Source organism: Rhododendron vialii, chromosome 5a (assembly GCF_030253575.1).
Source record: "Rhododendron vialii isolate Sample 1 chromosome 5a, ASM3025357v1".
NCBI classification, from domain to species: domain Eukaryota; kingdom Viridiplantae; phylum Streptophyta; class Magnoliopsida; order Ericales; family Ericaceae; genus Rhododendron; species Rhododendron vialii.
In genome coordinates, this window is record NC_080561.1 from 36,017,156 (window position 1) to 36,034,364 (window position 17,209).

The window sequence follows — 17,209 nt, forward strand, 5'->3', positions numbered from 1 at the left end:
ATGGGAATTGTTTAACGGGCCGATGGGTTGAGAAGGTCCCACGTATCGATCCACCGCCACTGCAATTGTTTTGCTGTCTGTTAATAAACTGAAAAAAATGATGAAAGAGCTCCGAGCGAGTGTTACAAGAAGGAGTTAGGCACGAAACTAACAGACACGTTTTTTTGGCTTTATTTTGTACAGTATATTCTAAAAAATGTTTGGATAATATTCATAATTTTAAATACTTTTTTGATTTATCTTGACGAAACGAATAAATAATCTACAAAAGTTAGGCACGAAACTAACAGACGCGTTTTTTTTTTTGAATTAGGACAAAATAAGAAAAAGCCCCAAAATCTCCAAAATCCCTTAGCGGAACATAACTGTCTGGTTGGTTGGTGGGTTTGTTCCCCTTTTCAGCACAATTTATTATGGTTCGAGCCTAAGCTAAGTTCCCCTAAGGGATTTTTGGGTTTTTTCTTGTTTTGTTTTTTATTCAAACAAAATTAACGTTTGTTAGTTTTGCGCATAACTTTTGTGGATTATTAACTCGTCTCGTCAAGATGAATCAGAAAAGAAAAAAATTTGACTTTTACCCAATTTATTTGGAAATATCCAAGATATAGCTTAAAAATTCACAAAAGTTAGACATAAGACTAACAAACAAGAGAAAAAAAATGATAAGGACAAAATAAGAAAAAATTCAAAAATTTTAGTAGAACTTAGCTTAAGGGTCAAATTGCGAAAAAGTAATTTCTAGTATATTTCTTAGTCTTGACATGAATGGTATGTCTTTAACCGGATTGAAAAGATAATTAGTTCAAGTACATGTAAATAGTCCGGACACCTTTAATCGACGAAAAACAAAGGCTCCAATTTTGCCTATGCAATATCAAGAGGCTCAATTTTGTTTATGCACACAATTTCCAAACACAAAATCTCCAACAATTAGAGGGAAATGGTTAAGAAAGAAAGTGTGATGATACGGTTCTCAGCTCTCCCTTGTCCTTCTATAAGTTTTGAGATTTTTTTTTACCTCTTTGCACAATTTTTAATAGATTTCTTTATATATATCTTTTCACTCATTACATCAAATATATATATTTTTAAAACTCAAAACCAAACAAAGTGGAAGTGCTTATTTTCCTCCTACTTTTTTTCTCAACCAAAGAAACGGGAAATTTTGTTTTGGCCCCATTCGTTTTGAAATTTTAGATTTGTAGATAACGAGTATAGAGAGAATTGAAAATATGGAAAATAATTGAAGAGATAAAGAGAAAAAAAAATAATGATTAAAAGAAAATAGAATACAACAACAAAATAACATAACCCATCTAGTCTCCAATCATTGAGGGTATAAGCAGGGATGATTGGAAACAGACCTAACATTTGACAATATATGCATAAAGTGACTGCTCTCAGAAGGAGCTACAAGGACGTTTTGTTGTAAAACCATGCCCCTAAATCAAAGCCAAATGACATCAGAGAGGACAGATCTAAAGACCCAAATCAATTTATGTGCACATTACTTCTTTCATTGATAATTCAAAACATCGATATTCACAATATTAAAAAAAATAAAATAATAATTAAAATTCAAAACTTTTAAACGAACGTCGAATCCCTTCTCTTTTCTTTTCTTTCCTTTAAATATGTTCCAAATAACCCGTAGGCAGCAACGCGCATGTTAAAAAAGAACGACGTCCGCCTTCTAGTGTACGCCAGCGAGGCGTTCCCATCACTCTACCCCTCTCAGCAACCTACCTACAACAGTATATTTTTCTCCTCCACATTCAATTCTCTCCCGCCAAAACCCGAGGCGAATTCCAGGACTGCTCCGCCTTACGCGGCCGATCAATCGGCGCCGTTCGAGATGTACTCATCTCAGAGAGAGAACACGAGCACGAGCACGAACTCCAAATCGAGTAATCGCTCGAAGAACAGAGTAGTAGACGTTGCGGATATCTTGCCCTCGTACTTCCCCGACGTTGATTTTTACACCGCTGACTCGAAGCCGAAGATCAAGTTCACAAACGAGCTTGTTGCCTTCTTGTCTACTCCAACTGGACAAAATTTAGTCTCTCAGGTCTCTCTCTCCCGTAAACATAGATAGGAGAACGATCGACTATCTTCTTCTTTTTTTTGTGTGTGTATGCCGTTTATTCTTCTGCGTATGTGAGTTATTTTATTTTATTTTTGGATAATTACGAGTAGGTATAATATACCATAGGAAAAGTACAGTTACGCGTCTTTATGGCTAATGGTTAAGTTACAAACTTATGATTCATGTGTCATGCCTCTTTTATGGTTTGATTTGTTACTTATTTTTTGGTTCATTTGTATGCAAAAGAGTCGAGCCGGAGCTTTTTCGTGTTCGAGCTCGGATCATTTACTAAACGAGCTCAAGCTCGAGTTCGGCCCTTAACGAGACAAGCTTGATTTATTCTACTTAATAAGCCTCTTTAAATGAGCTGAGCTTTTGTAAGCCGAGTCAAGATGAGCTCCTAAGTGTTGAGCTTGGCTCGATTAGTAAACGAGCCTAAAACTCGAGTTCGAGCTTGAGCTCGGTTCGATTACTAATCGAGCCTTGCCTCAATGAGCCGAGCCACGAGTGTTCGTTTGCAGCCCTATTTATTAATTGTAACGACTTTTTTAATTATGGTATTTGCTATGTTATATACTTGTCAGTTACAAATAGATAGTACATGTTAGGAATTAAATGAAAAAAAGCGAAGGCAAAAGGAATTTGAGCATGTGTCGAGTGAATCAGAAAGGGTCGGGTTTCCCTACAAACCATTTGATATTTTTGCTGGTTACGCAAATATTTGGTGTTAGTTATGAATGCTTTAGTTAGTTGTGCCATAGACACTTAACGTGGAAGAAATTTAGGATGTGTGGATGCAAATAACCATATATGTTAGGTATAGTCTCCGAGCATCAATATGTACATTAACTTGTGCCATAGATGTAGTGTTGAATCCAGCCATTGTATTATGTCCTTAAGTATCTGATTATGCCGTACTAAAATTAGCTTCCTGATATTGTTAGTTCATAATAGTACTATGTCATTGAAGCAACCTCTTGTTTAGTTTTGAGATTGATTGCCTTATAATATCATAATTAATGTACTGTTGAGAAGGCTACTGATTTTTTACCGTCTTTAAGAATTTTCAAACATGTTATGACCATCTTTAGTATGAAGTCATTCAGTTCTCAACTAAATGTTAGAGACCTGAGCTGGAACATATTGAATTTGACAGATTTCAGTTTGGCCCATATGGCCCAATGGTGTTGGGATTATGCCAATTTATCTTGATGAAGGATGAATTAATTTCTTAACAATCAAGAGAGGATATAGGGTGGAACTAGTTGCTAATCACCCAGGATATTCGCTAATAGTGAAAAGAAGAAATATTGATTCAAGACAATGCATGAGTTGCTCTTGAATTGGCCATAACCTTGGGGATTTCTGTTGCTTCTCTGCGTTTCATATATACTTATCTATTTTCTATGCCCATGGTTTCTAATGTTGACAAAGTCTTCAGTTAGAGAAAATTGATGTTTAAAGCATGCCATCAGGTGAAGGATGACAATGAGATATACTTTTTGTCGCTAGACTTCCAGCAGTTTCGGAAAATATGGGAACTCAAGGAATTTTATGCAGTTTTGGAGGAAAAACCTAAGGAAGCTTTGTTATGCATGGGTGCTGCAGTTCATAAGGTACAAAGTAAAATGGGAGGGCTTATTAGATATCCCAATGACTCAATCTTAAGGGGCACTCATTTTGTAAGTCGTCGCCTTGGTTTTACTCACTTTGCACTTTTGTTCAAGGTTCTGATTGACAAATGGGGTAAAGACACATTTAAGGACCATGCAAAGATAAATATCCGTCTGCACAACTGTCCTGAATTGTTTATCTCTTTGAAGAACTTAAAAGCAGCTTATATTGGTAACTCTAAATTTCAGTTACAAGTTCTTGATTTATTTACCAATCGGGCAAGGACAATTTGATGTGAAGATACTGTATCATTTGCTTATATGACAGATAGGTTGGTATCCGTGCGTGGTACTGTTGTAAAAGTAAGCAATGTGAGGCCTCTAGTGGTACTAATGGAATTTTCCTGCACCAAGTGTCGAACCGACATTACACAAAACTTTCCTGATGGAAAATTTACCCCACCTACTAAATGCAAAATGCCTGGCTGTAAGAGCAGAACTTTTAGTCCGAATAGATCTACTGCTCAACTCTTGGACTTCCAGAAAATAAGGTGAGCGCCTTGATGTCGTATTTCCTGTTTTATGCCTTTATCTTTCTTTTGGTTATTCGGTTTTTAGTAAACAGGAAAACTGATGTATCTAGCTGTCTATCTCCCTCTTCTCTTTCTCTTCCTAGACTTCAGGAGCTGCTGAAGTCTGAACATCATGAAGAAGGTCGGGTGCCTCGAACCGTAGAATGTGAACTGACTGAGGATCTTGTAGATGCATGCATCCCTGGAGATGTGGTTACAGTTACCGGTATTATAAGAGTGATAAATAATTACATGGATATTGGAGGAGGTATGACATTACATTCTTTTTGAATCAATCCTTCCGGTTCTTGATGGTACTGTAGTTGAGTTTCTTCCCAATGTGGTTTAGTTAACTAATCAAAGTGTTGGCTCAGCAATTTCCAATTTCCTTTTGCCTTTAGGGTGTTGTTGACATTAACTCTGCAATCCCTCAACGTATTAATAGCACAACAAGTGTGGTGCCTCAACCAATAGTCAGACAATCTTGCTTGTCTAATCACTTTTATATATATCAGGCTCTTTTATCGAGTGCAGTTATGTATTACATGGAGGGACTCATGTGTAGTCTCCTTTGCGCAGTAAGTAAATGGTAGATATACTATGCATCACAACGGCATATATTAAGATCCCAGTGCCACATTGACATGTATGGTTATTGGTTCAGGACTCCCAGATTCAGTTAAAAGAAAATAAGATGGGTTGTAGAGAAATCAACCTTTAGCCTTATTATATCAAAGATGTTCTTCATTGAATCTTAAACGAAAAGGCCCTAGAGTTTGTGGAGCTGTATTAGACTTAAATAGAAATGTAGAATCACTGGTGTAAATGAGTTATAACTGAATCTTGTCAACAAAGAACGAGTTCTGGCTTTAATATTTTCTTGGAGATTTTGCTTTGTTCTCTTTGCAACTTGAAAAGAATTTTTCAAAAAATTCCCCCTAGATTCTTCTTAGATTTCCCCTACTTTCAACATTTCTCTCTCTATCTCTCTCCACTTATTACCCCTACTATTTTTCAAAAAAAATTTCAAATTCCAATCCAAACAAAGCAAGATTTGTCACATGATTGTCATTTGCAAATAGTGAAGTAGACTACCATTCAATAACAGTATAATGCCTATTATGATCAACAAAACTAATGTGGATTGGTGTCATGGAAGGTTGTCAAATAGCTTATGTAGGTTTTTTTTGGTAATAGCTTATGTACCTTATTCACTTATATATCCTTTTACATAGTGCCCATCTTTTCTGTTGGTCGACCCCAAATCCTATCAGGTATTAGCTACTTTTCTTCTGGCAAATGACAAATAGTTCCACCCAGTCCTGCTGAAAATTGATGGAACATGCAGTAGACTGCAAGTAGTGAGCATCTGTATCTCGGACTCCTAGCCTTTCTATTCCATTAAGGCAAGTGCTCCATAGGGGTATGACCAAGCACATTGCAGTGAGCTCAAAACGGGCAGGCGAACAAGAGAAATGAAGGATCACATAAGTAAGTTAGACTTATCCAAAAAGAAAAAGGAAAGAAAAGGAAGCACGTTGGAACTAATGTTTTGCACAAAGCAAAAGAAAAAATTTAGTGGTTTAATGCTTGGAAACTAATTCCTCTTCTGCTCTTTTAACTGCACATAGAACTGAAATCTTATAGCGGCATCTGGCAGATAACATGTTTGGTCCTCTATTTCTCCTATCTCTGGGAATGTGTTGAAAATCACTTGCCCTCGATAAGGTTATTTCATTGTACTGTATAATTTTTCCTCAATTGCAGCCTAATGTTCTGATGTTATTTGCATTACTGACGGTTGGTCATAACTCCTAGGCCCTAGCACAATAACCGTTGACGATAATACCTCTATCAAAAGTAACTACACCAGGATTTGGATATTTCAGGAAAATCGAAAAGCAAGAACCAAGGGTTATACTATTTGTACCTGGAAGTAGTTTCTATCAAGAATTCTAAGTCCCAATCTCAACCAGAGGATTTACAAGACGGAGATGCTGATGCTAGAGCTACAGAACTGTTTGATTTATTTACATTTTCTCAAAATGATTTGGAATTTGTGGTCGAGTACTCAGGGAAAAACGGTTCTGACGTCTTCCGTCAAATACTTCAATCTATTTGTCCCTCCATCTATGGACATGAACTTGTTAAAGGTAGGTATGAAATGTTAACTTATTTGTCTCCAACCAGATGCGTATTCATCCTTTCTTTAACAGTCAACAATTATTGTCTTATTTATCCATTCAAATGCTACTACACAATCCTCTGACCCACATTTCTTACTTTCACTGCCATTAGCCGTAGTCCATACCCAAAAATGATGGTATAATAGGATAACCATTACGACTATGCTCCAACTCCTAGTGAGACGTAGCGTCATGCCCTTGGTTAACCAGCTGACAAAGATGGTTTGGTGAATTGACACAAGCTTACCTTTTCCTCAACAGCTGGACTTACGCTGGCATTGTTTGGAGGGGTGCGAAAGCATTCAATGGATCAGAACAAGGTCCCTGTTAGAGGAGACATCCATGTCATAATTGTTGGTATGCTAAGCACTATTGCTTTAAAAGTACATGTTTTGAGTTTAAAGTCTTGATTCATTCAAAAGTTAAATGTAGACAGCACAATCATGATCAAATGCTAAAATTCTTTATGGTAGGTGATCCTGGATTGGGTAAGAGCCAACTGCTGCAAGCAGCAGCAGCTGTTTCTCCACGTGGCATTTATGTATGTGGCAATGCCACTACAAATGCTGGCCTCACTGTGGCTGTGGTGAAGGATACCATGACAAGTGGCTACGCTTTTGAGGCTGGTAATTGTTCCCTTCTTTATTTTTTTTGTTGATTACCTCATGATGTTATGACCATCATAGTTGTAGCTTCAGCGTATGCTTTTAAAGTAGCTAGTCTGCATAGGACTGTTATCTGCAGTCTCCACTCCTTTTTTCGGGGTGCTCATCAAGCCTTAAAGTGCCTATCTTCTTGTTATGCAAACAACACAACTAATTGATCTACCATGAGCGATCAAGATGGAGCAAAAACAAGTAAACACCCAAACACAAAAACACAAGATATATGTGACACATGAGATTGTGTGCCACTGTGCCTGCATCACGGGGTAAGGGAAGGGAAACCCACTATTGAGTGATAAGGATTACAATGCTCTGTGGTCACCCTCTCAAATGTGCCTCTTTGTTTCTCCAAGTTTCTCTGTGCGAAAACCCTCTTAACAGGCCCGGCCCCGAGTTTTTTGAGGCCCTAGGCGGTAATTGAAAATGGGGCCTCATACATGTGTATATATTTGTTAGTTGTTAAAAAATATAGCAAGATGGTATTGCGGTTCAGTGGCTAAATTGTGTACCTCCTCTTTAGAACGTGAGGTCGTGAGTTCGAGTCTCATAACAATCATTTTGAAACTATTTTTTGAACAAGTTACAAAACTGCTGGCATTAAAAATTGAAAGTAGTCATGGATCGAACTCGCGACCTTTTGCTAGAAGCACAAGCGTCTTAGCACTGTACCACAACGGCATACTTGAAATATTCTTCAAATACTTATAATTTATTATCTTCTTCTATTTCGGGGCCCAATTATTGGGCCCGAAACTGGAGGCCCTAGGCGGTCGCCTGTTGGGCCTATGCCTAGGGCCGGCCCTGCCTCTTAAAACCCTAACAGGCGCACGATGCCTATGTTTCGCGTCAGCGAGCATCCGGATGGACTTAACCACTGTCCAGACAAAACAGCCAAGAGTTGCATGTCTGCAGCAAGAGTTTGTCCAGACACTCCAGATTAGCGTCCCGGGTGGGAATTGGCTGCATACTCCTTTTCTTCCCCTAATGCAAGCCATCTCACAGCACTTCTCTTGGGCCAGCTCTGAGGCTCTACCCTGGCTTTTCATTGGTTTATCCCGGGGGCCAGTAGCAGGAGAGAGGTCCACCGTAAATACTTGAGCTTCCAGGTCTTATGGAAGCTATTTCTTACCAGTACTTGGTAATGTAACAAGCAGAAATTTATTATTGGAAAAAAAAGAAATTGATTTTTGCGCTGCCTTTTTTACTAGATGCACTCATTTTTTTCTTCTTTTTTATTTTTTATTTTTTTATATCCTTATGATGTGAATTCACTACACTATCTGATGAAGGACTGTTATTGCCGCCTACAATAGGAATCGTGGTGGTTTTGGGTGGGGAAAGAAGAATATTACTTGGATAACTGCACAAAGAAGAAGAAAGGGTAGAATGAGAAGAAGTAGAGAGAGAAAGAGAGATAGAGGTGCGTCACCTTTGCAAGGGTTAGGCAGTTTCTACAAGGAAGGACCGCAGTCCAAACCCCAATCACAATGGCCTCAGCCTTGTAACAATCAATTCATTTATCAACTCTATTCCAAATGAAAGATTACATCCATAATTCATGGAAAAGACTCTTCTAATTCCTAGAAGTCTAAGTGAAATGAAGTAATGAACCTAATCAATGAACCCATTTAATAAGATATTGAATGAACCTAGATATAAATGGATACATTGAACTGACAAACATATGTGTAATGCATCTAGATGAATATTAATGAAAGTACTATTTCATGATGACCTAGAAACTACCAAACTACCATGGATGACCCTTGAACTACCAACTACCAAGGACACTTATTTTTGGACAAAAGACTTCTTGATGCTCGTGCTACCCTTAGCCTTTGGTCTTGGCTTCCAAAGCCTATGAGACTTGTCTAACCACTCCATGGCTATGCCATCACTATCCCTTCATGTGTTAAAAAAGGGACTCAAGAAAAGGATAGTAGTGTCAATTCAAATGAATAAGGACAAAAAAGGGAGTGTGAATGGTAAAAAGGCAAAATCACTACCAAAAAGAAAAGCCCACGACTTATGGCAAAACATACTTGTCATCAGTTTGGGTAATCTTGAAATTTACCCCACTTTCTTAAAGTTTGGAGGCTGCCTTGCCGCTTGTGGACGATTGAAATTGTTAATTGCTATAGAGAAGTATGTTTGATATGTTTTTAACTTGTAAAAGATCAGAATTAGATTGAAATGTGTTGTGACTGATTCGGTTTTACACACCTCACTAACCAAGTGAGTTGTGCATTTGGCTAAAGCAAATCTAACGGTTATCAAGTGCTTGAAAGTGCACACCGATTTCTAAGATGGGGATTTTACAGAAATCTTTGATGGCCTGCTCTGGAAATACTCCATTTCTCTTTTCTTCCTTTATGAATGCTAATATAAAGGCTTTATGGTTTTGGTGAGGAAAATCAGAATCAAAGAAGAAAGAATTTGAACTTCTCCAGTATCAACAACGACGTCCCAAAGATATGGCCAAGTCACTTGGATTCCCACATGATGTATTATGGAGAGAGAAACCAACATCAACTTCCACTTTTGCTAGTCTATTTCTCATCTAACACACAATCTAGCATTTCAAGTAAGGCATACCATACGATTAATAAGCATGAAAACACTTTCCGTAAGGCATGTACATGAACAGTGATCATGAAAATGCTTCCCGTTGAGAATATTTACGTCCTATTGGAGCTGATGCTGGATTGGTGACTGTAGAGTGCTCAGAGCTGCACACTAGTCACCAGAGAGACCTATTATTCAGCCAGGTTTGCAAAAAGTTGCTGCTTCTAGACTCGAACCTGCATTCAAAATTTAACATTCTTGATTCTTAAGAGCCAATGCTTGCTCTTTGGTACCAAGCAATGGCCCCTAGAACGGCAATATTTCACTAGCCTAACATATTAGATTCAAAGAGCTTGTTATTAACTCACAAAACATCAAAATCTATATCTGAAACTGAATATGACATTTCCCAACAGGTGCCATGGTACTTGCTGATCGCGGACTATGCTGTATTGACGAGTTTGATAAAATGACTGCACAACACCAGGTTTGTCGAGATAGATTACGAAATATGTAGGGTTTCCTTTTAAACGCCAAGATTAAGCTTTACAGATTCTCCATACCCTCAGGCTCTACTGGAAGCTATGGAGCAACAGTGTGTATCTGTTGCAAAGGCTGGATTGGTGGCAAGTCTGTCAGCTCGAACTTCTGTTTTAGCAGCAGCAAACCCAGTTGGCGGTCATTATAAGTATGTACTTAGTCTTTTCATTCAATTTATGTGTTATTTGTGTTGGGATGGACCTCGATCCCACCCACAACTGAAGCATAATAAAAATAAACACACACAAAGCACACAATATTTACGCGGTTCAGCCCCAATGCCTACTCCACGGGGGAGAGAGAGATTCCACTACATGAAAAATAGAACATTAATGTTAGATGAAAAACCCTCCTCGAGCTCCCAACACTATGGCTCACACAGTGTTTTTCACTCACCCCCACATCTCTATTTTTCCTCTCACCTCATGGCTGGTATACCCGGCAATTCCCAAAGGGACTGCCTCCTCACACAAACAACACCTTCTCTGTCTTTTTTTCTCTCATGCACAAGGCTCTCCTCCCAAACCATATATATAGGCATGACAAAGGCTCTTTGAAGAGTTGAGAAGAATCTGGTGCCAAGCATCAAATGCTATTTGGAATTGGAACATGTACAGCCGGCATTAACCCCATATCAAGAGAATTTCCAAGGCAATTTACTCCAGCCAATTAATACACAACAAACCAACCAATTTTCCTTTTCTTTTAATGCATTCACAAATGTGCAAAAACCCAACAATTCGTACCTAGTGAACTGCTATGATGTTAGTCATTGATGGGCATTTTTCGGTAGTCCATGGCAGACTAGAGTTATAAAATGGGGCTGATCATCAGTATATGAGTTTTCAATCTTTTTTAAGATTCTGATTTCTGAGGGTTCTCAGCACCACAATGAATAGTACAATTTACATTATAGAGGATAAAACTACAGAGTTGTTAAGTGATTAGTTGGATAAGTCAAAGCAATTTTCGTCACGAAGGATATGATGAAACTAGAGATGCAATAAAACCTATGTTACTGGGAAATGGTGGGGAGACAGCAATGAGGCGTCAAATGGAGAGGAAGACAGAAAGCAAAGCTACTCGTTATAGAACTTAAACCCATATTTTAGCCACTTTGTTATGAACTATAGGGCCAAGGTCTATTCATAGTCCCCAACATTGAGTTGTCGTAGTTTTACATCAGCTAAGAATGATGATGAGAATGAGAATGAGATCTGAGTTTTGAATCAATTGATTTTCCTATTAGATAAGGGCTTTAGGTTTCTACTGAGAGAAAAGGAAAACAAACAGATGTTTTTCTTTGGGGGTGGGAACTAAAGAACTAGCACTATTTTATGTGGACTGAACATTGTCGAACTGATTTCTACGAGAGTAATCACATGACAAAAAAAGGATGATAGCAGAGTTCAACTGTCTGCTACATTAATTGTATTTATTTTACATGCTGGCTTTTATAATAAATGTTATAAATTTCATTTGCAGCCGTGCGAAAACTGTCAATGAAAATTTGAAAATGAGTGCTGCTCTACTCTCACGATTTGATTTGGTTTTCATATTACTTGATAAACCTGATGAGTTGCTGGACAAGAGGGTCTCCGAGCACATTATGTCTGTAAGTTATCCTTCCTGACCATTTTCAATTGGTATAATTTGGAAGGGCAATTCAATTTGAACCCACAAAATTCTCTCTAACGCCAATTCTTTTCACATCCATTTAAATTTACTGTAATATGTTGTTTCTGAATTTTCTTTTCGGAAAGAATTTCCTTATCAAGTACTTGGATAGGTGACCTTTCAGGAAACTTCAATTACTTAACCGGCATTCTTATGTGAACGGAACTTGTTACCTATGACAGGTTCACATAGCCTCTTCAGATCAGTGAGTTTAAGAGTTGCAAAACCATTTTCTGTTTCTACAATCGCAAAAATGGTTAACAGATAGGACCATGTCATCAAATTGATCACCCCGTGGTTGAACACTAATAACCAGGCCTGTCCTTGAGGCAAGGCTTGCGGCTTGCGCCCCAATATTATTATTATTTTTTTAAATTAGGGCCCTCCAAATTTTGTGGGTTTTATACTATGTATAATATGTATAAAAAATAACAATTGAGGGGGTTAGCTATGCTACCCATTGAAAAGGAGATCGCAGAAAAGACTGATTGTGCTAGCAGCTAGCGTAACTACTACTTTTGCCGCTAAAGATGCAAGAGGAGTGATATTCAAGTGATACTTTAATGTTTTTGTACTGATCACTACTTTTGGAAACCTACCTATTTATATGGTTTTTTTTTTTTTTTTTCATTTTAAGATTGGTTTACTGTTTATTTTGATTGCTCGTAAAAACACAAAGGGCCCCAACCTTGAAGTTTGTCTTAGGCCCCCAAAATGGCAGGGACGACCTTGCTAGTAACGACTTGTATGGGTCAATTTTGAATTCCTTCAACCCAAGTTCCTATGGATGTGATGGAGGGGTGAGAGAAGGCTGGACCATTGATGGTGGTGGCTGGTGGGTTTGTGTAGTTTCAAATGGGTATAAATTTGTTGAAGGGCATTTTTGGGTTCCAATAATTTTAGTTGGCCGTGAGGAGAATTTGGGATTAGAGAGATTTTTTGGGGTTGATAAAGAATCACCTTTTTTTAATTGTCGTGCCATATGTATCTTGATCCTGAGTTTATGGGTATGACCTATCAAGATGGTTGTCGTTTCAGCTCAGGAATGAGATCTATATGCATTCATAGTCTGTTTTTAAACAAGCCTGTCAAACTGTTTAAATGACATTGTTCTTGCCTTAACATTAATGGTTCATATAGCCTTCATTCCAACCTAGGGTAGTTACCTAGAAATTTCAAGAGGAAACCCTCACTTGTTAGAGTGTGAATTTGATTGACACACCTTCCTCGAGAACCTAAGGGAGATATTTACTAATTGGAGAACTTTGAGACTGAACTGGAAAAGGGAGACTATTTTCTAGTTCTACCTCTCAACACGATTACGAGTTACGACCACAATGGCATCTTTGAGAAATAGGAGAACTTTGTGACTTCTGACTGAACTGGTAAGATGACACCATTTTCTAGCACCTTGTATGTTTTCCAGACCATGGTTTGTGTGGTTCCCAAGGTGATTATGCCACTTATATGAAAATTTACTCCTCCAAATGGTATACATTATTCTCCCTCTTGCTTTTATGTTTTCCTTCTGGTCCAAGAGTTCTTCCTGTAACCATTATGTGTGTGAGTGCACTTTTGCATGCGTGCTATGTGAATTTGTGTTTATGAGATCATGGCAACATGTAACCATAGAGCTTAATGTCTGAAGTTTATTTGAAGGACGTGACAAACATATAAAAGGAACTTTATATTTGCAGCTTCATGCGGGATCTGGAGAACATTCACCAGCTGCAAAAAAGCTACGTACAGGTGATGGTTCTACTCTTGGTGTAGTAAATACTTTTGTGAGGTGAATCTCTGCCAAATGAACCGGCTATTGGTGCATATTGCAGCATCACTGACCGCTCGAGACGTAGAAACGAGTACAAAAACTGATTCTTTAGTTTCAAGATTGAGACTTGACCCGAAGAAGGATGCTGATTTTGTTCCTTTACATGGCTCGCTTCTTCGGAAATATATTGCTTATGCAAGAACTTTCATCTTTCCAAGGTGATCTATTTTCCTATTAAGTTGCGACATTTTCATCTTGAAAACTCATTAATGTAGCTCCTTTGTTGTATCAGGATGTCAAAACCCGCAGCCGAAATCCTACAGAAGTTTTACTTAAAATTGAGAGACAATAACACATCTGCTGATGGCACACCGATAACGGCAAGGCAGCTAGAAAGTCTAGTAAGGCTGGCGGAAGCTCGAGCTAGACTGGAGTTAAGAGAAGAAATAACTGGCCAAGATGCTTTGGTGAGTTAATTTCCTTTTTTCTGAGACGAATTTCAATATGAATAGTCACTAGTCAGACAGAACACAGCCATTTCCCGCAAAAATTTGGAGAACTACCCTCTGGTCTGTCTATCTTACTATATGCTGCCCCTAGGTTAGGAGATGTTCCGACTTCCGTCTGAAAGAAAGTTGAGCACTTTTAGTGCTCTTGTAATTTTAGACTTTAATTTGGCTGGATAGGCAGATGAAACTTGCAACTTATGAAGCACCGACACGCATAAGTGGCAACTCCCCCACAAAAGAACACACAGGATTACGTACCTTTCAATTTCATTACATTTAAGCTGGGAACAAGTTTGGGACATGCCAGAGACACGAGACATATTACGACATGGTGAGGGTATAAGAAACTTCTTTCACAGGTTAAATTGGAAAATAAACGTGTCACTTTTGCCTAGTTGTTTGTCTGTTTGATGGATCATCCATTAGTTATGGAGAATTAATGTTACTTTGTATTTTTGTGCTAAGTGTTAACGACTATAAATAATACAAACATGAATGTTTATATTTTATCTTCGTCGTGTCTGCCGTGTCCTTGCTTCTTAGGCTGCAACCTTTGAAGGCAACAGTTAGGGGTCCAACTACGCCAACCTTTGAAGGCAACAGTTAGGGGTCCAACTACGCCAAAATGGTTAAATGGGTGGAGCAGTTATTATAAAATATACAGTTGTTTTCGAGGTTAAAAATGAGTGGTTAATCTTTGAGTGGATGTAATGATATTGTTACAAATCAAAACCAATTGGCCAGAGGTGGAAAGGCTGCCCAGACACATATTGGTGTTGGAGGTGATAATTAATTGTTGTAGGACAAACTCTAGCTGAAGAAATGGCACAATGCCACTGTTCGTGTCTTGACAAAATTCTAATTTCTGCAGATAGAGTTTCAGAGACACTTCATCTGCTAGATTAACATTTATATTTGTTGTATCAATCTGATTATCCTGTGGAGAGTATTCATCTAGTTCTCCTTGATGTAGTCAACTAGGGCGGCATTTTACTAATTTCTGTTTACTGCATTAGTAATGAAAAAGTCTATTAACTTCTTGGATGCCATGGTGGATACCAGGTTGACCATCGCATTGGGAATCGAATATTGTGATCAAGCAGTTTCTTACTCCCATTTGTGTGGGTTCTTACAAACGGAAGTATAACTGGAGTATTTGCCACCTTGCATGGTGCTCTAAGGAAAATCTTTCCCACTGTTCTAGCTTTTTGTTGTTTGTTAAGGTAATCCATTAGACTAACAGACCAAAAAACATGGGCCAAGGGTAACTGTAAGAGTCCAACAAACAAACAAACACAAAGGGAAAAACAAATAACAAAACGGAACCGCCCTACTAAAGGAAGAAACAAGCTAAAAATACTTGGCCAAAAACAGAAAAAATTCTGGATGCGCCAGATACATGACAAACCATGACAACACAACCCTTCAGTGTTTTTGGACTACATTAGGCGCTCCCCAATCTGCCACTATCTGCTGATTCTCCAAAGTGTTAGGGAAGTTCCTCCATGAAACGATGCACAGTCTAATGCAGGTAATGCCCTTCTCAACCTCCACCTGTAGAGACTGCACATTGCAGCTACTATCCTTAAAAAATACTGTTCTAACTTGCTTATCATTAGCCAAAATAATATATTTGAGAGTGTATCTACTTGTAATCTCAGATAACTGCTAAGCTCACGGTCTGTGAACAGCTAGTGCAGTGTGACTGACGACTGACGAGATTGACAGTTGATAGTGACCATATCTTAGGGGGAGTAAGTTTTGGTTACTGCTTCCCAGAAATTTAAATCCTTTGTTTTTCAGGATGTTGTTGAAATAATGGAAGAATCCTTGTACGATAAGTACGTCGACGAGCATGGTTGTGTGGACTTTGGGCGGAGCGGTGGAATGAGTCAACAGAAGGAAGCAAAACGATTTCTAAGTGCTCTGAATGCACAATCAGAGTTGCTGCAAAAAGATTACTTTTCCATTTCTGTATGCTCACTTGCCTTTCCTTGTACTTCTGGTAATAATAGTTTCATGCCAACTCAATTTTACATTTCAATTTTCTCCCCAGGAAATATACAGTTTGGCAGATAGGATTGGCTTAAGAGTTCCAGACATAGACATATTTGTGGATAATCTAAACAGTGTTGGTTTTCTCCTAAAGAAGGGGCCAAAGACTTATCAGGTACTGTAAAATCTAGCTTTTGCATTATAGTCCAAAACCCCAGGTGCAACCAACTCTACTATTACTGTGGATACCGATCTGGGGTGTTCATAATTGCATATTAATCCTGATGTAGCATATACCAACTGCCTTTAACCAACCTGCAGCAGACTGACATCAAACCCATTTTTAAACCAAGTAAATAACTGATCAGATGCTAGAAATCTCGCTGTATCACTTAGAATCTTGAGTTATTTCACACAGGTGCCATCATCATCTTATTCACGGAGTCAGTCGTCAAGGTCAAGGGGCTAAGTTTTGCATCATTATCTTATTCACGAAGTCAGTTGTCAGGGTGAAGAGGCTAGTTTTGCAGCATCTGAGAACAGGTCAAATTTCATCTGTATAGTTTCTCTCCTTCCTTTACCATGGGTAAAATACTGCAGATGTAAAGCATATATGTTTCCTTTTTGCAAAAAATTTCATGTTAGCAGATTTCAACTTCCATTTTCGCAGAGTACCTATAGAGTCCTCAATACTTTCTCTCTTCATTTCATCTCGTTTGACTTGGCTTAATGGCGGAAATCCTCAATCTCCACTATGACGTGCTGGTTTAACATACCCTCTTCAGTGCAAGCTAAAATTACTAAAGCTCCCCTAGAGAAAGCATCCCTTAAGTTGATTGGCCGTAGGATCGATGAACTCTAAGTGAGGTGAAAATTTTGAAAAAATATTCTCGTTTCAAGTCCCATACCTCTAATAATTCCCCACCTCTCAAAATGCAAGTTGGCATAGGAAACCAAAATAGCACAGAACGCTTTCTACCAATTTGTGAGTTAGGGAAATTAGCTGGAGGGCCATTAAAGCCAATTTGAA

General features: G+C 38.3%; 1 protein-coding gene, 1 non-coding gene and 1 pseudogene across 3 annotated transcripts; 2 read left to right on the top strand and 1 right to left on the bottom strand.

Moving 5' to 3' along the window:
• LOC131326519 (nuclear intron maturase 4, mitochondrial-like) overlaps positions 1-17,209 on the top strand; it is a 48,213-nt pseudogene that overhangs the window by 9,719 nt on the left and 21,285 nt on the right.
• On the bottom strand, positions 1,420-1,522 carry LOC131328148 (small nucleolar RNA snoR100). The gene has a single exon (XR_009200426.1). It is a non-coding gene; the product is annotated as a small nucleolar RNA snoR100 (small nucleolar RNA).
• On the top strand, positions 1,647-16,883 carry LOC131326516 (probable DNA helicase MCM8). 2 transcript variants are annotated; one of them, XM_058359320.1, is made up of 17 exons: positions 1,647-2,068; positions 3,562-3,702; positions 3,814-3,931; positions 4,028-4,250; positions 4,376-4,539; positions 6,161-6,424; positions 6,719-6,814; positions 6,931-7,083; positions 10,104-10,174; positions 10,257-10,375; positions 11,713-11,842; positions 13,602-13,653; positions 13,737-13,893; positions 13,968-14,142; positions 15,988-16,158; positions 16,241-16,354; positions 16,598-16,883. In XM_058359320.1, the coding sequence occupies exons 1-17, from the start codon at positions 1,667-1,669 to the stop codon at positions 16,646-16,648; spliced, it is 2,601 nt and encodes an 866-aa protein (XP_058215303.1). In that variant the 5' UTR covers positions 1,647-1,666; the 3' UTR covers positions 16,649-16,883. The 2 variants fall into 2 exon arrangements, 1 of the variants encoding a protein (XP_058215303.1); XR_009200014.1 differs by lacking the exons at positions 15,988-16,158; positions 16,241-16,354; positions 16,598-16,883 and adding an exon at positions 14,307-14,421 and having other exon boundaries at positions 13,968-14,244.